Below are 27914 nucleotides of genomic sequence, written 5' to 3' on the forward strand. Positions count from 1 at the left end.
CTGCAGATCACACAGGATTTATCCCCCAAGGAGTTTTGCTGCAGAGCCTACCTCTTAACCACTATGCTATACTTCATTATCAAATAATCTAGGTTACAGGTATATGAAAACATGAAAATGCATTATTCAAACAAAAATTCATATGAAGGTAGCATTTCTAGACATTAACAAGATTGCCATATTCTAGAATCTGATGAACCTTTTTCTGCATTGCCCGCCAATTGATGCGTATGATATTCTTTTCCAAAAGAAAAGTGCTTAGGTCTATAAATAATTGTTTTCTTTCTGTTCTCAAGAACTGTTGATGGTGATTATCTCCAGGGAGGGGAAAGTAGTGGGGGTAGTTGGGAATCAGCAGTCTGGGATTAGAAAAATTTTGAGTTTTCATTTTGTGACTTTCTGTACTGTTTAAGTTTTGTTACCTCTGGATATTAAAAAATGTGTTAATGGGGGTTCTGTATAATGGGATTATGGGCTACTCTTAAAGTGTTTTAAATATTTATAGCACACAAATTATACTAACAGATATCATCTGAAGAATTACTAAGTAGGTTGACATTCATATTCAGTGGATTTTACACAGTTCCACATAGAAACAATATTGTTATAAAATGGTTAGAAATGTAGTGTCACTATGAAACCATTATTCCCTTGTTTCTATGGGAAAGTGAATTTTCAATTATAGATGCGGATGTGGAAACTGTTACTTCACTTTCTACAGTCTTAGAAAATTCCTATACTTACACAGACAGACACACACACACATACACACACTCTCACTCAGTCACTCACTCATAGGCAAACATTTGCTCTGGGGGTAGAATAGTTTTCCTGAGTGAAAGAGGTGCTCTAGTGGGGTGTGGCAAGGATGAGTGTCAGATTAGAATTTGTATATCAATTGCTCTAGACAGGACTATGTTGTGAGAAGGACTCTGAGGACCTTCACCCACTAAAAACAGGGAAGTTAGCAGTGGTTGGTTGTATAACTGGTTTATTTGTAAGTCACACTTTTGGATTATGGTACTCCCCACAGTAATCAGTTGGTGTTTATTTTCACTCTAAAGCAATTTTAGTCATCTAGCAACTCATTTGGATGATGTGCTTGCTGTACAATGAAATTTGCAGTTTTAAAAGACCCCAGAGCAACTACGGTGTGTAATTTGTGCAGTGTTTGTACTACTCTTGGAATAGATGGGAAATGTATGTTTGAATTAGGAAAAGACTGCTTTTCTGGAAAATTACAGAAGTTCTAAAAGAATTTTTTTTCACTGTGGCATTGTTGAGAAGGGATTAATTTTTCTTAAAAAGAGCCAGGATACTCTGGATATAATGAAAATAGTTAGTGTTTGTAGCCTGTGAGCAAAAGAGGGAATACCAAATGTCAGAGTAGGACTGTAAATCATCATCCTTGGCAGGAACAAAGTTTTGTCTTGTTATGTCTGGACAGTTACCAGGGCCTGTGGTGCATTTTGCAGTTTCATTATCAAAATCCCAGAGTGTGGGAGCATTTACATAGACTCCAGGGTACAGGTATTAGTGGTCTGATCTCACTCTTTGGGGTTCTTGTTTTAAAATGGATGAGACTTTTTATATTTAGAGGAATTATAAATATGGTTAGATGTGATGGAAAGGGAAACAATTTTATAATTGTTAATAGTGTCTTTGTTTTATAGTTATTTTAAAAACAAATCAACATTATGTACTATATGAAAGTACTATATGAAATTATAAAGTACATCTGAGAACCCAAAAATAACCCCACCGTCAAAGATTCTGAGCATTCAGAATATAGCTTGGTATGCTTTCCATCTACTGTATTTCAGTGGCTTTAAGACACATATTTTTAGAAATTTTAGAAATTAAAAAATGTCTAAGATAAGGAAATGTCTTGTAATCATTATTAGCCTCAATCGAAGTCAGATTACTTCAGAAAGGATTTGCATTTCACTTTGCCAGTTATTTGCACTACTACCAATCTGAGACCACTTTAAGTTAAATTCTCTGCCTGAAAGATTTTTTTTGTTTTGTTTTGTCTTTGTTGGTTTTGCTGTGTTTTGTTTTTGACCCTACTGGTAATATGAATTCAGACTGCAAAACTAGGTGAGTACTGGCTTTTAGATAAAATTGCTTCTATCTTGTGTACAGATAGAGACTTTCAGGTTTCCTTGCTGTCTCATTCTGAATGCTGGGTTTATTTTTCATTTGTTTATATTGCATTTGTACCCCTTTTGTTGTTCTAGCTTTACATGGGAGGCCTCTTGTTTGGGGTACGTTGTTGTTTTGGTGGTGGTAGTGCATGAAAGAATAATACATCTTATAATTTATTGTGGCTTAGATTTGATCAAAGACTCATCAGAGGGCCAGGCTCTGTGGCTCATGGCTGTAATCCCAGTACTTTGGGAGGCCAAGGTGGGAGGATTATGAGGTCAGGGGTTCAAGACCAGCCTGGCCAAAATAGTGAAGCCCCATCTCTACTAAAGATACAAAAAATTAGCCAGGCATGGTCATGTGCGCCTGTAATCTCAGCTACTTGGGAGGCTGAGGCAGGAGAATCGTTTGAACCCAACCTGGGAGGCATAGGTTGCAGTGAGCCAAGATTGTGCCATTGCACTCCAGCCTGGGCAACAGGGTGAGACTTTGTCTCAAAAAAAAAAAAAAAAAGACTCATCAGACACTTGCCCAGGCCCCTACTAACATCCTTCTTCAGAATTTGCTTACTCTTATTGTAGACACACTTCTAGTAAACTCAATGTCATTGTTACATATTTCTTTGCTCATTCCTTTAGTGATCTTCGAACTTTATATAAGGATCAGTTGGGTAGTTATCAAAACGATATATTTATGGGTCTTATCCCTAGAGTTTTTGTTTCCATGGACTTTGGTGAGGCCCAGGAATCTGCATGTTTATTAAAAATAAAAATCCTCAGGGTATTCTTACCTAAGTGATTGAAGGACCACACTTAGACTGCATACTCTATATCTAACTCAATACTCATGGCTTCAACTGCCATCTATGTATATTGATGACTTCCAAACCCTTATCTTTGTTTTTATTATCATTATTATTATTATTACCTACCGGCTGAGCTAGCTGGGGCCAAATCCTTACTTTAAACAATTCTTGAATGTCAAACTCATCTATAAAATTGGCATGTCTCTATTAAAGACAATACACTCCAAATCAGGATACCTGGGTTCAGATCCCAGCTCAGCCCCTTAATAGCTGCATGACCCTGGGCAAGTTACTTAACTTCTCAGATGCCTCATGTAAAAAGAAGTTAATATGTCATAGTGTTGCCTTCATGATTCAGTGGATCAATGCATGTAAACTTCTTTGACCAGTGCCTCACATGTAGCAAGCTCAATATAAATTTTAGCTGTTTTTTTAAAAAATGTTATTTCACAAGCCCCTCAATTATGTCTAAAATAAATCTTTTATACCACCTCCACTGCTTTCAAAATCTGTTTTCTACCTTGGTTACAACTTTATTTCATTTTTCCCTATCAAAAGTTTTCCTTGTCTGGTCATAAGTTCTGCGAATTTGACATCCTGATTTTCTCTAGTTTTTCTCTTCCTTTCCATAGGATTAGTAGCAGGAAATACCTAAATAGAACCACTTCTATGGCCAGGCTCATGCCTGTAATCTCAGTACTTTGGGAAGCGAAGGCGGGCAGATCACCTGGTGACAGGAGTTCGAGACCAGCCTGGCCAACATGGCGAAACCCTGTCTTTACTAAAAAAATACAAAAATTAGCCGGGTGTGGTGGCGTGCATCTGTAATCCCAGCTACTCGGGAGGCTGAGGCAGGAGAATCACTTGAACCCAGAAGGCGGACGTTGCAGTGAACCGAGATCATGCCGTTGCACTCCAGCCCAGCCCAGGTAACAGAGTGAGACTCCGTCTCAAAAAAATAAAAATAAAAAAGAAACCACTTCTATTGCTTTGATTCAGGTCTTTATCATCTCACATAGAGCTCTGGAATAGTCTCCTACCTGTACTTTGAGCCTTTGGTTGTTTCTATCCATTCTTCATAAAAAACTTTATCAAAGGCAGTGTGGTCTTGCTACTCCTCTGCTGGATGGCTTTTACTACCTACAGGATAAAATCTAAACACCTGTACCTGGCATACAAGGCTCCTCAGGTCTGGTTTTGCCTCATCTTCTGCAATATTTAGGCACTATACAGCCTTCCAGCTTTAGTAAATCACTCATAATAGATTGCTCAAAACACTGGATTCTCTCTTGCTTTCATAATTTTGCATAGATAAGCTATATAGTGTGATGATTTAGAGTGTGAGCTTTAGAGCCAGACTGCCAAATCTTGACTTTGCCACTTAACTAGGTATGGACCTTGGATGAAACAGTTTTTTCTGTGCCACAGTTTCCTCATCTGTAAAATAGGAATAATTGTGCTTCATAGCATTGGTATGTGGATTTAGTAAGTTAATTCACAGAAGTTTTTAATAAATGTGAGATATCATTATTTTTATATTTACCATGCTATTTCTTCTGTCTGTGCACTTGATCTTTTCTTCTACCCATTCTCTCACTTTCTTTTGCTTGTGAAATGCTATTCATTCATCCTTCATGTCTCAGTTTAAGAACTAGCTCCTCCAGGAAGTCACCATTGAAATCCCCAGACTCTGGGTCAGATGCTTCTCCTCCGGATTCCCATAGCATCCTATGTAGCATAATTAAGTTGTGAATGTTTCAGGGACTGCCTGGGATTGTATTTTTCATCTCTGAATGTTTAATGAATGAAACTTGATTGCTTTGTTTATTTGCTATAGGTTGGGAAACCAATTAGAAAGGAGTCTTCTACTAGAAACAAGTAGGTAGACAGCAAGGGAAGAGGTAGCAAGAGATGAAAAAACAGAAAACAGAGTCTAGGATGGTCTGGAACTTTCCAGTGAAGGGGTAAACAATACAATATCACACTGGGTCCCTAAATATCATTGTGCATAATTAAAATGCTATGATGCTATCCTTAAGTCATCCTAAAGGTTAAATTGTGTTGAATATACTCTGTCTAAAAGGAAGGAAAGCAGTTTAAACACTTTAGAAATCTTTCTTTTAAAACTAGTCGAAATAAATTTTGGTACTGAACTTGGCAAGCTTTAGATATTTATCATTGTCCAATAGCTCATTCCCCCTTGGGCAGCCTGACTAATCAGCGAAGTCCCGCAATTAATTCTGACTATGAAGTCTGCTCAACCTGTGGGGAAAAAAAATGTAAAGGCCTAGAAAGTGGATTTGTAGCAACTAATCTGAGTGCCCATTACCCAGTTTCTGAACTCTGTGTTTACTAAGTTTACCATCAACCGTTCTAAAGAGAAAAGGGTGTGGTGGCACACACCTGCTACTCGGAAGGCTGAGGTGGGAGGATTGCATGAACCCAGGAGTTTGAAGCTAGTCTAGGCAACATGGTGAGAACCTGTGTTGATTGATTGATTGATTGATTGATTGATTGATTGACAGGTGGATAGAAATGGTTAAAGTTCAACGAAAATAACTATAGTATACTTTTATCCTTATAAATACAATAAACGTTATAAGAATGTTGAAACCCTTTCAAAATCACTTATTTTTTAACTTAGAACTTTTCGAAGAAATATTACCAGTAATATTTTCAAATCCTGAGAATTATGGTTTACTTAAATAAAATGACATTAAATTAAAACCTGTATGTAAAAGTACATATCAAAGCACAATATGTGTGTGTGTGTGTGTGTGTATGTGTGTTTTAAGTTAGGACAGTATTTACTGATTTGCTGGGTTCAACCATAATAAACATTAGCATAGGGAGGTAGGAAAAAGTTGTTGACCTAACAAATTAGTTTCAGAGGATTTATTTTTACAAATATTTTTTGGATTAGGCCCTGAAGATACAATGCCCCTTTGCAGAGTGTAGAAATTTGGATTGTGGAGACTTACAGAAAAAATAAACATGATTGCCTTTTCTGAGTTTATATTGAGATAAGAGACATGAAACCCTTACAAATGAAAACATGTAAGTGCTTCCAACAGATATTCATATAAATAATTGATACTCTAAATCTCCAGCTGCTTTCTACCTCTTTGGAAATCTAATTGAGAAAATATTTTATTAAATTTTTGTTTCTCATTATAAAAGTAGTATGTGTTCATTGGGGAGAATGTTTTAGAAGATGGAAGTAAGAACATGAAAATCTGCTGTCCATCTATTAACATTTAATAACTTAAATCTGTTTTTTGTATCTATCTTTGTCCTTTAAAAATAGGCTATAATTATACAGTTTTATATTGTTCCTCATTTACTTTGTATTAAATTAGGAACATTTTCTCTTGAACTGAATAGTCAAGATAAGCTAGATCTTGGTAAAGATGATGGGGAGTCTAATCATTTAAGTGACCTTAGACATTATATGTTCTAAATTAAATGGATACACGTTCAATAAGGAGAAATCTAATTATTAGATAGAATATTCATAAGCCTGGTTATTTTAAATTCAGCACTTGATGAGTTTACTTGAAAATTAGATAGCTCTTATTGCATGTATTGAGTTGAATTAACTGCACATGAACAATTAGATGCTATATTATAATTTATAAAATATTTGTAAAAGATTGGCATTACTATGTACTCTTAAAAAACTGGCTATTGGCCGGGCACGGTGCCTCACGCCTGTAATCCCAGCACTTTGGGAGGCCGAGGTGGGCGAATCACGAGGTCAAGAGATCGAGACCATCCTGGCCAACATGGTGAAACGCCATCTCTACTAAAAATACAAAAAATTAGCCAGGCGTGGTGGCGAGTGCCTGTAGTCCTAGCTACTCCGGAGGCTGAGGCAGGAGAATGGCGTGAACTCCGGAGGCGGAGCTTGCATTGAGCCGAGATCGCGCCCCTGCACTCCAGCCTGGCAAAAGAGCGAGACTCCGTCTCAAAAAAAAACAAAACAAAAAACCCCAAAAACTGGCTGTTCTACTCATGTAATAATGTATTTCTTATATTCAGACTATTTAATGAGTTTGGAGGCTGCTCAGTAAAAATTTATTAGTAGTTATGAAGTAAACCAATTTTACTTGATACACTGTTGACTCACCCCCCTCCCTTTTTCTTTTTTCTCCCTCTCATTGTCTTATGTCAGTCTTTTTTCAACAGTGTAATTGCAAACTCAGTCAGATAGCAGAAGCCATGTCCTGTGTTCTTTTTATTTCAGGGAGGCATAGTGTATTAGACATAAATAGTAAGTACTTGTTCTCACTTTTACTCCTTTGTTATCACTTTCTCCTGCTTTTCCCCACTTCTCTTACTGCTTTTTTTTTTTAATCTCCTTTGAGAGTTTTTTTTTTCCTTCACTTGTCTCCCAAATCTGTGATTCTTAATCTTTTTTTGTTTGTTTGGTTTTGTTTTTTGGAGACCAAGTCTCCTCTGTCACCCAGGCTGGAGTGCAATGGCACAGTCTCGGCTCACTGCAACCTCCGCCTCCCAGATTCAAGTGATTCTCTCCTGCCTCAGCCTCCTGAGTAGCTGGGATTACAGGCGTGTGCCACCACGCTGGGCTAATTTTTTAAAAATTTTTAGTAGAGATGAGGTTTCACCATGTTGGCCAGGATGGTCTTGATCTCCTGACCTCGTGATCTGCCCGCCTCGGCCTCCCAAAGTGTTGGGATTACAGGCGTGAGCCACTGCGCCCAGCCAAATCTGTGATTCTTAACCTTTTATAAAATTTTGTCTCAACACATCTGAGGAGGACCCACAGTGGTTCCCTAATGGGCAAAGGCAGTGAGTCTCAGCTACCTCTTTTGTCATGCACACATGCACACACTGAAAATTGCTGTTCTTTATACTGTCCTTGGGCGATCTAATTGATAACCAAATCTCTATCTCTAGATCCAACCTAAATGCATATTTGTAGCAGATTCTTAAGTCCTTTTGATTATATCTTCTCAGCATCTTTCATATTTATCTCATCTACTCCAGTCCTATTTTAGACCTATATTTTTCTTGTTTGAATTACTTTAGTAACCTCTTAATCTGTCCATCTGCCTATAATTTCTTCCTTCTTTTGTCTGTTCACCTTAAGGCCAGCTGAATGAACTTGTCAAAATGCAAACCTGGTCATGTTATTCCCTTTTACGTCCTTAATTACCTCTCTATGGTCTAATCAAATAAATTACAAACTCCTTGATGTGATATACAAAATCCTTTGTGGCTTGGCCCTTATACGTTTTTTGCCTGTTTTTTACTGCCAACATTTATTCACTGTACTCCAAACAAATTCACTAGGATCTATCATCGTCCTCAATGATTATACATTCTATCTTCACTAATGGTATATTGCCAGTTTTTGTGTTCCTGCTAAACCTCTTATTGTTTGTTTGCTTTGGTCTCTGTCTTTCCTAATGTTTGGTAAGCCTTGGTTAGATAGCTTATATGTAAGATGGGAGCACTGAAAAACTAATTGAAGGCCGGGCACAGTGGCTCGTGCCTATAATCCCAGCACTTTGGGAGGCCAAGGCAGGTGGATCACCTGAGGTCAGGAGTTTGAGACCAGCCTGGCCAACATGGTGAAACTCTGTCTCTACTAAAAATACAAAAAATTAGCCGGGCGTGGTGGTGGGCGCCTATAATCCCAGCTACTCAGGAGGCTGAGGCAGGAGAATCGCTTGAACCTGCGAGGTAGAGGTTGCAGTGAGCCGATATCACACCACTGCACTCCAGCCTGGACAACAGAGAGAGACTCCGTCTCAAAACAAAAAACCAAAAAAACTAATTGGAAACTCCAAATCTATCCAATCAATTCATTTTATTGTCTTTAGTGTCTTTATTAACTTAAGCTATTCGTATTTCCTAGAAAATGGATCCTCAGTTCTTCACTTGGATATAATAATATAGACTGCCGACATTCTGGGAACTGATTAGTCTTCCAGCTTCCAGTCTCATGCCCCTCCCTCAGTTGTTCTGAGTGTCCCCCAGTCCAGAGATATTCTATAATTTCCTCTTCAGAAAGAAACAAAACAAAATTCTGATCTTCCCAGATGAAGGTAGAATACTCATGGCTGCATGGAAAGGCAGAGGGTATTTGGGCATATAATTTACTTCTACATTAAACTTTCAACCTGTTCTCTAGTTTCCAGCTCTATCTTACCTACTGCTTACAGAGGTGTGGCTAATTCCTGAGCCATTCCAGGATCCTGCTGGGTAAAATTTAAAAAGTCACATTTCTTACTTGGATTTGGAGTCTGCCTTTTTGCATTAGCTAAGCCTGTTATTACTCATACATCTGTTTTCCATTTTCCAAAGTTTTGTTGTCACCTCTACTGATCCTTCTCTTCGCAGGTTTATATCTTTCTTTTTTTTAAATATTATTTTAGTGAGTTTCCAAGTGGAAGCAAAAGTAAGTATATATGTTCACTCTGCCATATTAACCTAAACTTCTCTTTCAAAACTCTTCATAATTTCAGATTATTTCTGGCGTTAGTTATCTCTCCATCAGTCAGAGAGTGTTAACCTCTCCTTTGTGTTCCCATGGCTTTCTGCATATGCTTTTGTTATGGAACCAAGCCCATTGAATCAAAGATTGTTTTTATCATGTTTGTCTCCCCTACCACGCATTGTTATGCAACCAATCTCTAAAAGTTTTTCATCTGGCAAAACTGAAACTCTATAACTCCTTTCACTCCTCCCCAGCAACCACCATTCTACCTTCTGTTTCTGTAAGTTCATCTACTTTAGATACTTCATGTAAGTGGAAACACATATATGACAAACTTATTATATAAGACAAACATCTTATGTTTGTCTTTTCTGTGATTGGTTTATTTCACTTAGCATCATATCTTCAAGGTTCATCAAAATTGAAGCCTCTGTCAGAGTTTCCTTCCTTTTTAAGGCTGATTAATATTCCATTGCTTGTATATATCACATTTTGTTTACCTATCAATGGGCATTTGGTTTGCTTCTGCCTTTTGGTTATTGTGAATTGTGCTGCTATGAACATAGGTATACAAATACCTCTTTGAGACCCTGCCTTCAGTTCTTCTGCATACACATACAGAAGTGTGGTTGTCGTTTATGAAATTGACATTTTTTAAGAAAACAACCACCTCTCTGCTGGCTTTTTTTTTAAAAAAAGAAAAATAGAAGGTTTTTCATTTGTTGTTTATGTGGTATTTGCTCATGTTGAGATTCAGGTTATGCGTTCTGGCCAGAGTACTGCATAAGTGATGTTGTGTCCTTTTCCGGGTTTCATATCCAGAGGCACACGATGGCCTTCTACCTCTCATAGGTGATGTTAATTTCAATTATCCTATCAGAGTATTGTTTGTCTTTCTACTATTCAGTTACTAGTTTTTCCTTGCATTTTATAAGCATTCTATGGGAAATACACTTTAGGACCATGCAACTATCCTGCTCCTCATTGAAATGTGTCCCCTTGATTTAGCAGTTATTGATGCTTCTTGCCTAAATCAGCCTTTATTGTGATGGTTACAAAATAATGATTTTTTCATATCTATCGAGGGATTTTCTTAAGTTAATTATAAATTACATTAAGTAGATCAATTCGAGTGTCAAAAGATCAGTATATTAAATGTAAGATTTGCTGCTACTGTAAATATATTATACATGAATGTCATTGAAGTGTAATAATACTTAAAGTACTTCTAAATTTCTGGAATTTGATGGTTACTATAGTATTCCTATAAAGTCATTGCATATTTTTAATGTTGAATATATAGTGTGCCTAAGATGTGAATTAGGTTCTGATACTTTTTCTTATTCTCAGCCTATAGATTGTTTACTATTTGTTCTGTTATCTGAATCCTGCTAGTAAACTCTCTATTTAGTTAATAACTAACCAGATAATATTCACTTTACTATAATTGAAGAAGAACAAACTTTACAGTATGGAATACTTTTGAGAATTGTAGCTGGAATGAAAAGATATAAACTCCTTTTCCTTTTTTGAAGCCTAAGTATCATTCTGTGTATGCAACGAAAACTGGTTTGTCTAAAGCAGTTAGTATCTCTAAAGTATGTCTAAAGCTATTGCAGTATTTTATTTCAAGCAGTTTGGCAGACTAGATGTTTAGAGAAACTTCCGGTAAAGAACACATTTTTAAATGCTGGATAAAATACTTAAAAAATTTTTTTTAAGTCTGCTTGAGTTGGCAGCAAAGTAAGGTGAAAATACAAGGCTGTAAATAATGAGAAGGCCGAATTCCATGGAGATAAGTGAGCCATAGAACCTCTTTACCTCTAAAATTGCCTTCTGATACCTTATGGCCCAGAACCTGGGCTTTAAGGAGATAGTCCTGCTTGCATGGGACAGAGGAAATCTGAGCCTAGGCATTGTGAGTTATAAGTTTGGACACTGCAACATAAAGCTGAGATCCCCAAAGTGTGAATCATCCTCTGTGGATAATTTAAGGAAAATAGCCTGCTCTTTAGAATGACACTGCCTATCTCATCCTTGGTTTTGATTGGAATACACAAAAAGAATCTTTCCTGAGAATTCCTCATCACAATCCTATGCTCATGTGAGTTTGAAGTTGAAATTCGCCTTGCAAAAATAATCTTAATCTAAAGGTTTAGTTTAATGATGCTTTTGGTTTGGGGTACCTCAGATCCTAGCAGAAAAATAGAAGTTTTCTCTGAAGAAAGGTGCTTTAAACATTGACTTCAAAGAATTCCTACAGTTAAAGATCTAAGAAATGTGAGTTTAAAATTAGAACTCTAAATGTGTGAATAAGACCAGCCTGGGCAACATAGTGAGACCACCAACTCTAAAAAACACAAAACAGCAGCAACAATAACAAAAAATTTTATGATACTCTTCTTCAGTAACTTGCATTTTTCACCCAACAGTTTTCTAAGATTCATCCTTATTGAAATCTTTACCACAAATTATTCATTGTCTTTGTTAGGACATTGTGTAAATATACCACAGTTTATCTGTTTATCCATTTCGGCTATTCCTAGTTTTTGCTATTATAGATAGTGCTGCTACAAATATTCTTAATAATGTCTTTCCTGGTGATGATATGTAAAAGTTTCTCCAAGATTTATTCACTAGATTGTAATATCTATCTGTATGTATATATGTATATGTAAAGAAATATATATTCAATTTTATTTCATAATACTAAATTGTTTTAAAATTGGTACCAGTTTATGTGCCAACACTTACTACTGTTCTCATAGTTCTACATCATTTCTGAAATTTTATATTGTCAGTTTTACATTTTGCCTAAGTGTTGGATATGAAATACTAATTTGTGGTTTTAAGTTGCATTTCCGTGACTACTACTGAGGTTGAGCATCTTTTCCTGTATTTATAAACCACTTATGTTTCCTCTTTTTGAAGTGTCCCTTATGCTTATTTTTTCTATTGGGTTTTGTGTTTCTTTCTGATTTATAGTTCTTCAGATATTTTGAGTACTAGTCCCTGGTAAATTAATTAAATTAATATCTACACAGTAGCCAAGTTAGATCATCTGAGAATTATCTTTGAATTGTTCTTCTCCTTTATCCCTTAAAGATAATCATTGCTAACATGAATCAACATTTACTATGTATCAGACATCTTTCTGAGTACCTTACTTACATTGTCTCATTTAATCCTTAAAGCAGTCTTATATGTTAAGGCAGGAGGGACCGGTTTTGTGGAAGACAATTTTTCCACAGATGCGGCAGGGGTAGGGGGATAGTTTGGGGATGAAACAGTTTTACCCCAGATCATTCCAGATCATCAGACATTAGTTTGATTCTCATTAGGAGCGTGCAGCCTAGATCCCTGATATGCACAGTTCACAATAGGGTTCGCGCTCCTATGAGAATCTAATGCTGCCCTGATCTGACAGGAAGCGGAGCTTGGGTGGTAATGCTTGCTCACCTTCACTCACCTCCTGCTGGGCAGCCTGGTTCCTAACAGGCCAAAAATGGATACTAGTCCGCAGGCCAGAGGTTGGGAACCCCTGTGTTAAGATACCATTTTAATTTTTATTTTGCAAATGAGGAATTTGAGGCACAGAGAAATTAAACATTTGATCAAGGTCACACAGCAGTGCTTCAGTTTGAACCAAAGAAGTCTGCTCTGAAACCTTTATTTTATTTTATTTTATTTTATTTTATTTTATTTTTTTGAGAGTCTTTCGCTCTCTCACCCAGGCTGGAGTGCAGTGGTGCAATCTCAGCTCACTGCAGCCTCTACCTCCCAGGTTCAAGTGATTCTCCTGCCTCAGCTTCCTGAGATGGTTCATTCTGGGTGAATGGTCAGAGATACTATAGAAGACTTTTGAAATAAAGGAATGTCATCTCCCTAGTAGTCCTGTAGAATAAGTGTTTTCCTCTATAAAAAGTAAAAAAATGCTTTGCAGTAAAGTGTTTGTGTCTAGAGCATTCTTTTTAGGGGGATAGTTTTTTTATGCAATGGAATCTTAGTGGCAGCCAATTAGAGTATCTTTATTTTATAGACCGTAAAGACAGGGAGTAATTTCCCTGGTTGTTCACAAGCTGTCAAGAATGGTTTCAGGTAAACCAACCCAAATGCCCATCAATGACAGACTAGATAAAGAAAATGTGGTACATATATACCATGGAACACTATGCAGCCATAAAAAGGAATGAGCTCATGTCCTTTGCAGAGACATGGATGAAACTGGAAGCCATCATCCTCGGCAGCCTAACATAAGAACAGAAAACCAAACACTGCATGTTCTCACTCGTAAGTGGGAGTTGAACATTGAGAACACCTGCATACAGAGAGAGGCACAACACACACCAGGGCCTGTGGGTGGTAAAGGAAGGGAACTTAGAGGGCGAGTCAGTAGGTGCAGCAAACTACTATGGCACATGTATACCTATGTAACAAACCTGCACATTCTGCACACGTATTCCGTTTTTTTGTTTGTTTGTTTTTAGAATAAATAAAAAGTAAATAAAAATTTTAAGAAAAAAAAAAAAAAGAATGGTTCCAGGTACAACCTGAGTTTCCCAGGCTTGATACAAATGAAGTTCACATTTTATAGCCTTTTGCCCTTACTTGCAGACACCAATAAAATGTTCCATAAGAGTTCCTGAGGTCTTTTCAGTTACCAACAGCTAGCTAAGTCCGGTATCAGAAATACCAGAATTCTAGAGATTGGGATTTAAGTACTTCTCTGTATTTTCAGAAATTTTTCCCTAGAAATATTTCTCATACACGCCCATGAATGTGTCCCTTCCATCTGTGATCTCTCTCTGTTTCTCTCTTGCTCTCTCGCTTTCTCACTCTTGTTCACTGTCTCTCTTGCTCTCTCTCTCTCTTGCTGAATACTACTAACTGATGCACCAGAAAGGGGCCAAAACTGCTAGCCATCTGACTCCCCCTCCGTTGTCGTATAACATCTTACACAAAGCAGGGAAGCTAATGCCTTGATATTTTATAGAGATATTGATGAAACATTTCTCAGTTTTTATTTAAACTCTCTCTCTTTTTAGAACCCACATTTGAGTCATGGCACTAGATCAGAGATAAATTAAAATGACCACCACCATAGTCTACTCAGAATCACTCCTCCTCTCCTTAGCCATGTAAGGCCTTTTGTAGTTATTTCACCTTCCTTCAGAGTGAGTTTTTCTCCCGGGATGCTTCAGTGCTTTATATAAATAAGCTTCTAGTAGGCTTATGCACTTGTTTACAACATAGGACCAGATTATAAGGGTTAAGCTGAGATCCCATTACAATGAGAATCTCTGAGCTCTGTGTCACAACATCACTTGTCCTCTCGTTTCTTTACTGTTTTCTTTTTCTTCATCTTGTTTTTATCCTATCAGTGGGTTATTCTGCTTGTGCCCACTTTAATATGTGTCTGCACATTTAATTTAAATAAACTGTAGTTTAATTTTTAACTTACTGGCAACCTTCTAACTAGTCATTATTTCATATACATTAAAAACCTCAAATTTGGACCAGTTTTTTAATTGGTACAATATCCAGTTTGTGAAATAATATTGTACTTAGGTCAGAGGAAGCAGAGCTATCCCAAGGACTTCAGTGTGTAGTGATGAATAGCAAAATTTCATTCTTTCTATCATTGGAGAAACCCACCCGGAGCTGAAAACTGAGTCAGGTATCTTGAGTAGCTTCAGTGTTCTTGGGATAGCTTTAACCACTTGCCTCTCTCTAAAGACGTACAACCATCTTCAGGACTTACGTACTTTAGGGCCTTACCTCCACTTTCTAGTGAGCCAGCTGTGACCAATGTTGATCTCTTGTTTTTTGAGGGAACAACTTAGACAGATGCGGTATCCCATGGGACAGTGTCTGAGATAGCTGGTACTAATAACAATAGCAAAATATGGTTGCCTTGCAAGAACAAAAAATATCAAGTATCTTAGCAAACCTTAGGCTTTACAGCCTCTAATTTAGACCAATCAGAATATTCTAGGAGATAGCCAATCATGGCAATGGCTAAAGTAGAAAATTCTAGGAAGTGAAGTGTGCCTTCTGCTCTTCCAGAAAATATAATCCTGGCACGTGCCTGCCTTTCTTGTCTTGTGAATTGAGGCGGTAGTGAAATCATGGAAAATGTACAACTCTCAAAAATCAAAATAAGCTAATGTTATAGTGTAATTCTTGGATTTACATTTTGAAGCAAGCTTTCTTAAAATTCTGCCAGTGAGTTATTTTTTTGTGAGCAGTTATCACCTTATGTGATTATGAATTAATTTAATTAACATTGACTAGAATCTATTAAAAAATAGAATACATTTCTAAAATATTTAAATTGCAGAAAGGATAATAAAATGATTTGGAAATTTTAGACCAAAAATTACCTGCTAAAATGGTTAAAAGGGCTCTCTTACCAAAACAAAAACAGCAACAAAATAAAAACTAGACTAACAAAACTAAGTAGTCTCGATTCTTCAGATTTGGAAACTTTCTAATCTAGATGACTAAAATGCTAATACACTAAGCAGAGATGCGTCTTATTCAAAGGTTAGATTCTGATATTTCATATATCCAAAATTACTCTTGAAAATCCTTTAGGAAGCCATACATTAGAATTCAACAATCGGTATTAGAGAATCAGTGTATATTATTGGCTTGTTTTTAAAAGCTCTGTTGTCTTTTAGAATATGTACTTTCTCTTTAAATCCTAGAGTCACACTGCTTGTAGAGCGATGCTCAGACTATGATAGATATATGGGATTTGTGAGTTACTGAGAAACCAGTAAATTCACGGCACTCATGTCATGCTTACTCCAGGGTATATGATTATTGAAAATCAGGCAGAATTGTCGATACTACTTACACAAGAAATAGTAATTTTTCTTTCTTTTATTGCCAGGCTTATTAGAGTTGAATTTATAATTAAGTTCCTAAAGATACAACTCCACAGTATATGATTATGTTGTTATGTTGAAGTTTCACCTGAATTTTTATATAATGCGTTCACCCTTAAAATAGGAAAGAATGATACTATATTATATCGTTCCTTTATTCTCTACAGATAATGGATTCTGAGTTAATGCATAGTATAGTGGGAAGCTATCATAAACCCCCAGAAAGAGTATTTGTTCCCTCATTCACCCAGAATGAACCATCTCAGAATTGCCATCCTGCGAACTTAGAGGTTACCTCTTCTAAGATACTTCATAGCCCAAATAGCCAAGGTAATGCTGATATAGAATTTGAAGAATGGAAAAAATCTGCTATAAAAAACCTTTCGTATTTATGTGGAATACAATATGATTGTATATTTAATCTTAACAAAACTCCTAATTTTGATTCTGTTGCTAAAAGTTTCTATGAACTTAGACAAATTACTTGACATTTTTTATTTTGGCTTCTACAGCCATAAAATGAAGATTAATATAACCAGCTGGACACATATCACAGGGTTATCATAAAAACATCATTTGTAAACAGGAAAATACTCTTTGAAGAATAAAAGGTCAGATTTGGAATCCTTCTAAACCACATGATTAGAATGTTAGCGAATTAAATGGAATTGCATCTTATTCAAGAATTAGATTCAGAAATTGCACACATCCAAAATTATTCTTGAAAATATTTTAGGAAGCCAGTATATCAGAGTAACTACAAAATACTAGTATTTTAATGTTTAAAATAGAAATGTAGGAGGATCTTAAAGTTGAATTAGGAAAACATTGTATTACTCCAGGCATATTTTAAGCTGTGCAGATTCCTTTCTAAGATTCTGTTATCACCTACTTTTAAAATATTCTATAATAATGGTTGCTGTTAATAAATAAACTAGTTTTGTGGAATAAACTATAAGAAATAATAATGCAAATCAATGTGCCAGCTACAGATACCATGTAAAGAGGAATAAATATAATTTATTTATCTCATTTATAAAAATCAAATGGTAATCTCTAGCAAGCATCTTTCTAATTTGATATAAAGTATATGACAGTTAAAACTCTTAACTTATCTGAATCATGAAGATATTAATATAGTTGAATACAAGTCATAGTGGTATAGTGTACTATTATCTTTCAGGTCTGACATTAGGTAAGCCATTAGGTTATAATTATCCTGTTTCTTAATACTGTATCATGGACAAAGAAACAGTAAATATGTGTGATTTGACTAAAATGGAATACATCAAGAACTGAGAAAAAAACCTTTAACTTTAAACCTAAATTGCCATGTTAATTAGTAGAAATTATATTTTAATGTTCCTTATTCATATTCAGACTCTTATGCTCCCTAGACTACAGTGTCTTCTTTAAGTCCTTTCATTTGAAAATATTTATTTTATTAAATTAAAATCATGGTTATTACCTTTCTCAGTCTTAGAAGTCACTAAATAGAATCATAGATATATTGTTTTTACAAGATATATTAGAGAAAATGTGCCCTTCTTTAAAGTGTTATTCATTATTTTTCATTTTTTGAAGAATATGCATTACTTGTACATTTTTCTGGCTCACTAACAAAAATATACTGCTTATTTTTCTTATGTTACTTTGATTGTAAGTGTTCAGAAACTTTCACTGAAAATATCAACAAAATATTTTTTCAACAGCTCTTATTTTAGCCTTAAAAACTCTTCAGGAAAAAATTCATCATTTAGAGCTGGAGAGAACACAGGCTGAAGATAACCTGAACATTCTTTCCAGAGAAGCAGCGCAGTATAAAAAGGCCTTAGAGAATGAAACAAATGAGAGAAATCTGGCACACCAGGAGCTGATAAAGCAGAAAAAAGGTAAGAAATGCAGTAGTTCTCAGAAACCAGGAGTTACCGGAGTATACAGTTCAAAAATAATAAACGTAGTCTAAGCCGATGTACTCAGATATCTTTGTTTTTATATATATTCAAACTTTGTGGCTTTGTTCTCAGACCTTTTGATATTTGTGAGAAAAAGATACAGTTTCGAACTTACCTCTATCATATCTAACTTAGCATAATTCATAAATTCTAGAAATTAAAGGAAAAATTAAGATTTTAGACAAGTTGTGTTTAAAAATTAGAATATTTTCAGAATAACCAACAAAATCCAATTTAACCCGTAATTGAATATTTATTTTTTATTTATTTGTATTTGCAGTTAACACTAAACTTTAGAATTTGAAATACAGAACAACACTAGCAATTAAACAATATAAAAACCAATAAAAATGAATACAAAAGAATTATTTATTTATTATTATTATTATACTTTAAGTTCTAGGGTACATGTGCATAACGTGCAGGTTTGTTACATATGTATACATGTGCCATGTTGGTGTGCTGCACCCATCAACTCGTCAGCACCCATCAACTTGTCATTTACATCAGGTATAACTCCCAATGCAATCCCTCCCCCTCCCCCCTCCCCATGATAGGCCCCGGTGTGTGATGTTCCCCTTCCCGAGTCCAACTGATCTCATTGTTCAGTTCCCACCTATGAGTGAGAACATGCGGTGTTTGGTTTTCTGTTCTTGTGATAGTTTGCTAAGAATGATGGTTTCCAGCTGCATCCATGTCCCTACAAAGGACACAAACTCATCCTTTTATATGGCTGCATAGTATTCCATGGTGCATATGTGCCACATTTTCTTAATCCAGTCTGTCACTGATGGACATTTGGGTTGATTCCAAGTCTTTGGTATTGTGAATAGTGCCGCAATAAACATACGTGTGCATGTGTCTTTATAGCAGCATGATTTATAATCCTTTGGGTATATACCCAGTAATGGGATCTTTGAGGAATCGCCATTATGTTTTCCATAATGGTTGAACTAGTTTACAATCCCACCAACAGTGTAAAAGTGTTCCTATTTCTCCACATCCTCTCCAGCACCTGTTGTTTCCTGACTTTTTAATGATCGCCATTCTAACTGGTGTGAGATGGTATCTCATTGTGGTTTTGATTTGCATTTCTCTGATGGACAGTGATGATGAGCATTTTTTCATGTGTCTGTTGGCTGTATGAATGTCTTCTTTTGAGAAATGTCTGTTCATATCCTTTGCCCACTTTTTGATGGGGTTGTTTGTTTTTTTCTTGTGAATTTGTTTGAGTTCTTTATAGGTTCTGGATATTAGCCCTTTGTCAGATGAGTAGATTGCAAACATTTTCTCCCATTCTGTAGGTTGCCTGTTCACTCTGATGGTAGTTTCTTTTGCTGTGCAGAAGCTCTTTCATTTAATTAGATCCCATTTGTCAATTTTGGCTTTTGCTGCCATTGCTTTTGGTGTTTTAGACGTGAAGTCTTTGCCCATGCCTGTGTCCTGAATGTTACTACCTAGGTTTTCTTCTAGGATTTTTATGGTATTAGTTCTAACATTTAAGTCTCTAATCCATCTTGAATTAATTTTCGTATAAGGAGTAAGGAAAGGATCCAGTTTCAGCTTTCTACTTATGGCTAGCCAATTTTCCCAGCACCATTTATTAAATAGGGAATCCTTTCCCCATTTCTTGTTTCTCTCAGGTTTGTCAAAGATCAGATGGCTGTAGATGTGTGGTATTATTTCTGAGGACTCTGTTCTGTTCCATTGGTCTATATCTCTGTTTTGGTACCAGTACCATGCTGTTTTGGTTACTGTAGCCTTGTAGCCTTGTAGTATAGTTTGAAGTCAGGTAGCGTGATGCCTCCAGCTTTGTTCTTTTGACTTAGGATTGTCTTGGAGACGCGGGCTCTCTTTTGGTTCCATATGAACTTTAAAGCAGTTTTTTCCAATTCTGTGAAGAAACTCATTGGTAGCTTGATGGGGATGGCATTGAATCTATAAATAACCTTGGGCAGTATGGCTATTTTCACGATATTGATTCTTCCTATCCATGAGCATGGTATGTTCTTCCATTTGTTTGTGTCCTCTTTTATTTCACTGAGCAGTGGTTTGTAGTTCTCCTTGAAGAGGTCCTTTACATCCCTTGTAAGTATACAAAAGAATTTTATTTAACTTGAGAGGAAAGCAAAGTTAATTAGAAGACATAGGCAAATGGGGGAGGCTTCTGTGGAAATTAGGAAAAATGTTAGAAATTTAGAACATAAGTCTTTTACATAATTTCACTTCAAAACTTACGACCTTCTTTTTCATTTTTACACTACACTCATCCTTATAAACAAGGCTCAAGTTTTTGTTTCAACTTAGAAGTACAGTGAAGAAATGGGGAGAAAAATATTTCTGAGGTAATTGGACAAAAGTAGAAGAAAGGGGTAAGGAAAGTAAAGAGCTAAAGGATTAGAAATAGGTTGCTTTCTGCTGTGGAATTAGCTGTTCTGCCAGCAGTCAAGAACAGGGGAAAATGAGAGTGGTAGATGCATATACTTGAGTTTCCTGAAAGAGAAGAAATATACTGATAGGTAAAAGCTTTCAGCCTCTGTTTTTCCAGATGATGTTATTTTCATTAACAACCAGGATATTTTTCACCCCACAAGTTACTGACATCCTCCTCTTTCAGAAGTGTGCCCTCTGGATTTTTAGGAGGAGACAATATTAAACCAGTTCTATGTAATTAATGAGCTATTTACAAATTATTTTCATAACTCTGGGAGAGTCAATACTCAGAGATAAAAGAGACTCTGAACTTTTAGCTCTTGATTGAATTCACATAATACATTTCTTGTGATAACCAAATCTCTGATCTATGTGATAATCAGGTAATTGACTGGTTATTATTTTGTCTTTTTCGCAGATATAAGTATACAGTTAAGCTCAGCCCAGTCTCGTTGTACTCTTCTAGAGAAGCAACTAGAATATACAAAGAGAATGGTTCTCAATGTAGAGCGAGAAAAGAACATGATCCTAGAACAACAGGTGAGAGCATATTTTCTATAAGGAATGATAATATAATTTTGTATCTTTTTGAAGAATATTTTAACGTCATGGGAAAATTCAAAGGCAAAAGAGGCATAATGTTAGAATGAGGTCTAACTTATGTGTAATTGGAGTTTCAAAAGGAAAGGAAAGGGAAAATAGGGGAAAAGCAATATTTGAAGAGATAATGGCTAAGAATGTTACAAAATGTATTAAAAAGTAAAATTACTAACCTGGCCAACATGGTGAAACCCCATCTCTACTAAAAATACAAAAATTAGCCGGGCTTGGTGGCAGGCACCTGTAATCCCAGCTACTCAGGAGGCTGAGGCAGGAGAATCGCTTGAACCCGGGAGGCGGAGGTTGCAGTGAGCTGAGATCGTGCCATTGCACTTCAGCCTGGACGACAGAGCAAGACTCTGTCTCAAAAAAAAAAAAAAAAAAAAAAGTAAAATCTTAAAAGCATCCAGAAAAAAAAAATATTACGTTCAAAGAGACGACAATTAAAGTGATAGCTGACTTCTCAACTGACAGTACTGAACCCAGAAGACAAGGGACTGATAGAGTTAAGGTGTTTAAAGAAAATAAATACTGGTCTAGAATTCTATGCTTGGGGGAAGTATCCTTCAGAAATAAAGACATTTTAAGACTAAAAAGACTGAGATAGTTTGTTACTAGTAGGTCCACTCTAAAGAGAACACTAAAGGATATCAGACAGAAGGAAAATGACCTTTGGTGGAAGGTCAGAGATGCATGAAGGAATGAAGAGCAATGAAGATGGTAAATAATGTGGATAAATCTAAATGAATATTATATAAGGCAACAATAATTAAGATTTATATGGTTTAAATATAAAGAATTAAAATTCATCAGAACAATGGCTTATATATTAGGAAGAAGTAAAGTAGTTTAAAGTGTTCTAATATCCTTGCATTTTCTTGGCAGAAGGGTAAAAGTACCAATCACTACTGGATTTTGATGGGTCAAATACATAACAGATTTTTAAGGAACTAGGGAATTTAATTCTAACATTTATATGGAAACGCCAAGGTCCAAGAACAGCCAAACTATTCTGAAGAAGAATAAGATGAGGGTCTTTCTCTAGTTGATATTGAACAAATTATGATCCTTTTTGATAGCTGCTCTGTGAACTAAAATATGTATTCTTAACTAACCACAGTCTGCCATAAATCTGTATTAAAATATTTCACATATAATGTAGGATCCTCTTTCAATATGCATCCTCTTATTCACCTTTGTGCTATAGTTTTCATACATTTTATTTCTGCATATGTCATACGACCCACAATACATTATTATTTTTGCTTCAAATGGTCAATTATCCTTTCAGGAAAATTAGGAAACAAAAATATGTATTTTTTACCATTTTCTGTGCTTTTTATTTTTGTGTAGATTTTGTTTTCCATTTGATATCATTTTCCTTCCATCTGAAGGAAAATATCAGAATGCTAAGAATTGTTTTAGCATTTATTTATCTGGAAAAGTCTATTTCTCTGTCATTTGTGAAAGATATTTTGGCTGGATATAGAATTCTAGGTGGCATCTTTTCTTCTTTCAGCACATTGAAGATTATGTTTCTGTTGCCTTCTGGATCTCATAGTTTCTGATCAGAGTTCTTCTCTTTATTCCTCTATGCAGAATGTGTCATCATTTCTCAGACTGCTGTTAAGATTTTCCCATTTATCACTGGTTTTCAACAATATGTTGCTAAGTGGTTTCTTAATGCTTGAACCTTTTGAGATTCTTGAATCTGTCAATATTTTTCATTAAATTAGAACATTTTCAACCATTATCCTTCAAATAATTATTCTGTCCCACCTCTCTCTCTTCTTCTCTGAGACTTCACCTAAATGTTATTAAACCACAGGTTACCAAGACTCTGTTTATTGGTATTGTTTTTGGTTTTGTTTTAATTAATAGACTTTATCTTTTTTATTTTTTTTTTGGAGTCAGAGTTTCAGTATTGTCTCACAGGCTGGAGTGCAGTGGCACAATCTTGGCTCACTGCAACCTCCGCCTCCTTGGTTCAAATGATTCTCCTGTCTCAGCCTCCCAAGTAGCTGGGATTACAGGCACCCGCCACCACACCCAGCTAACTTTTGGTATTTTTAGTAGAGACAGGGTTTCACCATGTTGGGCAGGCTGGTCTCAAACTCCTGACCTGAGGTGATCCACCCGCCTCGGCCTCCCAAAGTGCTGGGATTACAGGCATGAGCCACTGTGCCCGGCCTAGACTTTATCTTTTACAGCCATTTTAGATTTATAGAAAATTGAGTAGATAGTATAGAAAGAGTTCTTGCTCCCTCACAGTTGCCCCTATTACTAATACCTTACATTAGTATGGTTATAAATGCCATTACAAAATAGCATATAGATGTGCGTGTGTGTGTGTGTGTATGTGTGTGTATGTGTGTGTGTATATATATATAATATATAACTTTCCCTTTCTCCATGTTATTTTTATATTTTATTCCTCTGATAGCTGCTTTTCTTTGTTAGAGAAAGGGTAAGTTAATGAGTATGTTTGGTCACCTTGTAAATAACACTATTTAATACAGGTTTTGTTAATAATGGTTTTCTTAGGCCAGAATTGGTAGGTCACGCCTGTAATCCCAGCAGTTTGGGAGGCCAAGGAGGGCGGTTGACTTGAGGTCAGGAGTTCAAGAGCAACCTGAGCAACATGGTGAAACCACATCTCTACTAAAAATATAAAACCTAGTGTAGGGCATGGTGGCAGGGGCCTGTAATCCCAGCTACTTGGGAGGCTGAGGAGGGAGAATCGCTTGAACCCAGGAGACAGAGGTTGCAGTGAGCCAAGATCGCGCTGCTATACTCTGGCCTGGGCAGCAGCAAGACTCTCTCAAAAAAAGAAAAGTTTTCCGTAGTAGAATTAATTTATATTCTATATAAAGATGCATAAACAAGTTTGTTTCACTGATGCTAATATAACACATCTAATCTGCACTTTTTTTTTTTTTTTTTTTTTTTGAGACAAGGTCTCACTCTGTTGCCCAGACTGGAGTGCAGTGGCACAGTCACTGCTTACCATAACCTTGACTTCCCAGGCTCAAGCAATCTTCTCATCTCAGCAGCCCAAGCAGCTGAGACTACAGGTGTGCATGCACCACCATGTCCGGCTGATTGTTAAGTTTTTTGTAGAGGAGGAGTCCCACTATGTTGCCTAGGCTGGTCTCAAACTCCAGGGTTCAAGCAATCCTCCCACTTCAGCCTCCCAAAGTGCTTGAATTACAAATATGAGCCACCACGCCTGGCCTTTTTTGCATGTTATATTTGCTTCTTAAAAGTATTTGATTTTCAGAAAAAAAAATTTTTTTAATTTAAATTTTAAAAATTATGACTTTAAGATTGAAAAAAATAAATAACAAAACATGTTTGATATTCTTTTTTGCCTGTAAGCACCTAAAGTATGTGCATTTATGTACATGTTTCTTATGATATTTACATTGTGTTTTGAATTCTCAGAAATTGTATTATTCTTGTTCCATTGGCATTACTTGCCAAATTCAGGGTTGTTATTTTATTTTTATCCTTTCTAGGCCCAGCTTCAGAGGGAAAAAGAACAAGATCAGATTAAGCTGTATGCAAAACTTGAAAAGCTTGATGTCTTAGAAAAAGAGTGTTTTAGACTTACAACAACTCAGAAAACTGCTGAGGTAAGCTTTCTTTGAAGTGATGACAACAGGAATAAATCTTTAGTGTTAAGCATAATTGGTATTTTATGTGAATGTAGAGTAAATCTTAGATTTATAAAACTTCATTTACAGCTTTTTATAATCCAGATATGAATTCTCACCTATAGAGTGAAAAGTTAATGTGTTCTGTCACAGTATGAATGAGCTAGCTGTCTTTTGATGTGAAATTGTAATTTTGACTTCTAATATGGCGGGATATTTTTATTTGTCAGATACTTTACCTAAAGAGTATTGAAAAATTGTCTTTCACCACTTGTAGTCAACTTAAGCCTATACCAGTTCCCCTCTTCATCCTTTTTCCCTCCAAATCCTTTCCATTTTACAGGGTTTTCTTAGAGTTGTACTTCCTCTAGGAAGTCCTCCTTGACCTCTCCAACACTCAGGAAGTTCTCACTTTGAAATAGCACTGTCCTCCTATTCTGAACCACACCACAGATATAAGATATGATACTTACGTATATAAGGTTACATATATATAGTCCCTGTCAAGTTATTTCCTTGCTTTGTTGTTTTATTGTTTTGTGAATACTACTCTTTTTTTCTTTTCATACAATACAGGTTGGGTGTCCCTAATCCAAAAATCCAAAATCCGATGTACTCCAAAGTCCAAAACTTTCCGAACAGTAATATAATGTTCAGAGGAAATGTTCACTGGAGCATATAGGATTTAGAATTTTTGGATTAGGGATGCCGAACTAGTAATGAAAATATTCCAAAATCCAAAATATCTCTGCTTCCAGACACTTAAGATAAGGGATCCTCAATCTGTATAAGCTCTTAAGTAACAAGGACCACATTGTATATTTCTATTATGTATTTTCACTCTTCTCCCAAAATTACACTCTTATCATATATATGCAAATAGTAGAAACTTATTTTTTTTATGTTTTGAATGAAACAATTGAGACCCAAGACTATAATTGTTTGACCTTCTACACCATTAGTACCCTTAAAAGTTTCATCATAATGATTTTGTTGCTGGAAATTAATAAAGCCTATGTGTGTGTATATTCTTTGCTTTCCCTTTGTTTTCTCCTTGTGTGTAATAGAAGGTAAAGGAGCAAAGAAAGAAGTGGGAAGAAAGCCAGGAAAAATCTTAACGTCTTGTGCCATTCCTTTTTCTTATTTTCTGCCTTAATTTGCCAAACTCTTAAGAATCAGGACCCCCTAGGACTCTATTTGGAAAAGAAACAAAGGATATTTGGCTCTAGTTTTTATATAACAATCTTAGTTTTTACTCTTTTGCAGGACAAGATTAAACATTTAGAAGAAAAACTGAAGGAAGAAGAACATCAACGTAAGCTGTTTCAAGACAAAGCTTCTGAGGTAAATATGGCACTATATAATCTATCACAGTAAACCATATATGTTTTATTATATTTTTATTTTCATTAACTGAAACCTATGTTCTAGATTCTAATTTCTGCTTCCTAAATTGTCTTTTCATTATAATAATGAAATTCTCAGTCAGCCAGTATGATACGTGGATGTATTACCAAGAGGTCTTTTAATCTTTTGAAATTCTGACAAATACACATATTCTCAGCTGAAGGAACTCCTAGGATAGATTGTTTTCAGTTTGATCTCTATATGTATATTAAATAATTTATTCTTTTATAAACAGAAAAGTATTGTAATTACCAATAGACTTAGTGACCTTCACACGTATAAAAACAGTATCTTGAATTTTCTTTTCTTCTTCAAAAAGCATTTTTATATTTATAAACTTAGACCTGATATCTCATTACAACGTTTTTGCATGTTATAAATCAATGTTATAACTTTTAAAAAAAATATTACAGCTTCAAACTGGACTTGAAATCAGTAAAATTATAATGTCTTCAGTTTCAAATCTAAAGCACTCCAAGGAAAAGAAGACATCTTCAAAGGTGTGCATATAAAACTTTTTCCCAAACTATACTTTTATTTGCTAATACTGACTTATACACCCTCTTAATGCTTATACCTACCCCTTTCCCAAAAGGATTTGAAGATATATAATAAAAGACATGCAATAATGCGTGCCAAGTAATGGATGATGGTTTGGGGTATAAGGACAGAAAATTTCATAATATTCAGATTTTAAAAAGTAGCAGCAGTCATGTACAAAATTTAGCTCTGAGTTTGCTTGACAACCAAACCAAAAAGGAACATATAATGGACAGTATCACTATCTTTGTGAAATAACAGGAAGCACTCCAGTTTTTCTAGAAAGATTAGCATTTTTCTAAACTTCTGGAGAAATATATTTTGTGATACTTTATAAAAGAGGCACTAAACAACACAGTAGATATTGAAAAAATAATAGATCCTGAAAGCAGTTTTATGTAATATATACACAATAAAAAAAAAGGGTTTTCCTTACAGACCTGTTAAGTCTGTAAAGTCATTTATATAGGGAATTTATTGTTATATGTAATTTCTATGCTTATTTCTTGTGAATTTGCCTAAAAGTAAGGATTGGAGAGTTAGTACTTTATAGACCAATATTTTGTTTAGATAAATTGATGTTTTGAATGTATTCTATTCAAGTAACCCTTCTTAATTATATATAATGGTATGAAAAAAGTTTTTAATCCCTTTTAATCTTATGATTCTGGAATTATGGTTTTGATGGCCATTATTACTATTTATTCAGATATGAATAGAGTGAGTGTTGCTCTGTGTCATTTGCTGTGGGAGACAGGAGATGCTATTTGGGAATTGTGGCCACTGCCATATGCTTAGCTTGTGGATAAAATAATGGAGAGAACATTATACTTAACTTTGGCTACTCTTTTATTACATAAGTAAAAAATTAATGTTCAATACTTGGGCTGTATTTTTCATAATTTTTTCATTTTAAAGAATTTTCAAACTATAATAACGAACAATATTTTCCCAATATGACTTATTTTGCCTGTTTCCTTTCCTAAATATTTGTTTTGTGTCTTGTTTGTG

At 35.5% G+C, this 27914-nt stretch overlaps 1 protein-coding gene across 13 annotated transcripts in view; it reads left to right on the top strand.

The window, feature by feature from the left end:
• CEP57L1 (centrosomal protein 57 like 1) overlaps positions 1–27914 on the top strand; it is a 58981-nt gene that overhangs the window by 24095 nt on the left and 6972 nt on the right. For 5 of the 13 annotated variants that reach the window (XM_025381946.1, XM_025381944.1, XM_025381945.1 and 2 more), the window contains 6 exons: positions 16480–16642; positions 18025–18204; positions 21119–21240; positions 24819–24935; positions 26223–26300; positions 26777–26863. In XM_025381946.1, the coding sequence (XP_025237731.1) occupies positions 16480–16642; positions 18025–18204; positions 21119–21240; positions 24819–24935; positions 26223–26300; positions 26777–26863 (747 nt within the window). Of the gene's footprint in view, positions 1–7399; positions 7659–8837; positions 9028–16479; positions 16643–18024; positions 18205–21118; positions 21241–24818; positions 24936–26222; positions 26301–26776; positions 27785–27914 lie in introns of those variants that run through there. The other 8 variants (XM_025381943.1, XM_025381948.1, XM_025381956.1 and 5 more) reach the window with 5 other exon arrangements.

The sequence above is a fragment of the Theropithecus gelada genome, chromosome 4, assembly GCF_003255815.1.
Source record: "Theropithecus gelada isolate Dixy chromosome 4, Tgel_1.0, whole genome shotgun sequence".
Classification (NCBI taxonomy): domain Eukaryota; kingdom Metazoa; phylum Chordata; class Mammalia; order Primates; family Cercopithecidae; genus Theropithecus; species Theropithecus gelada.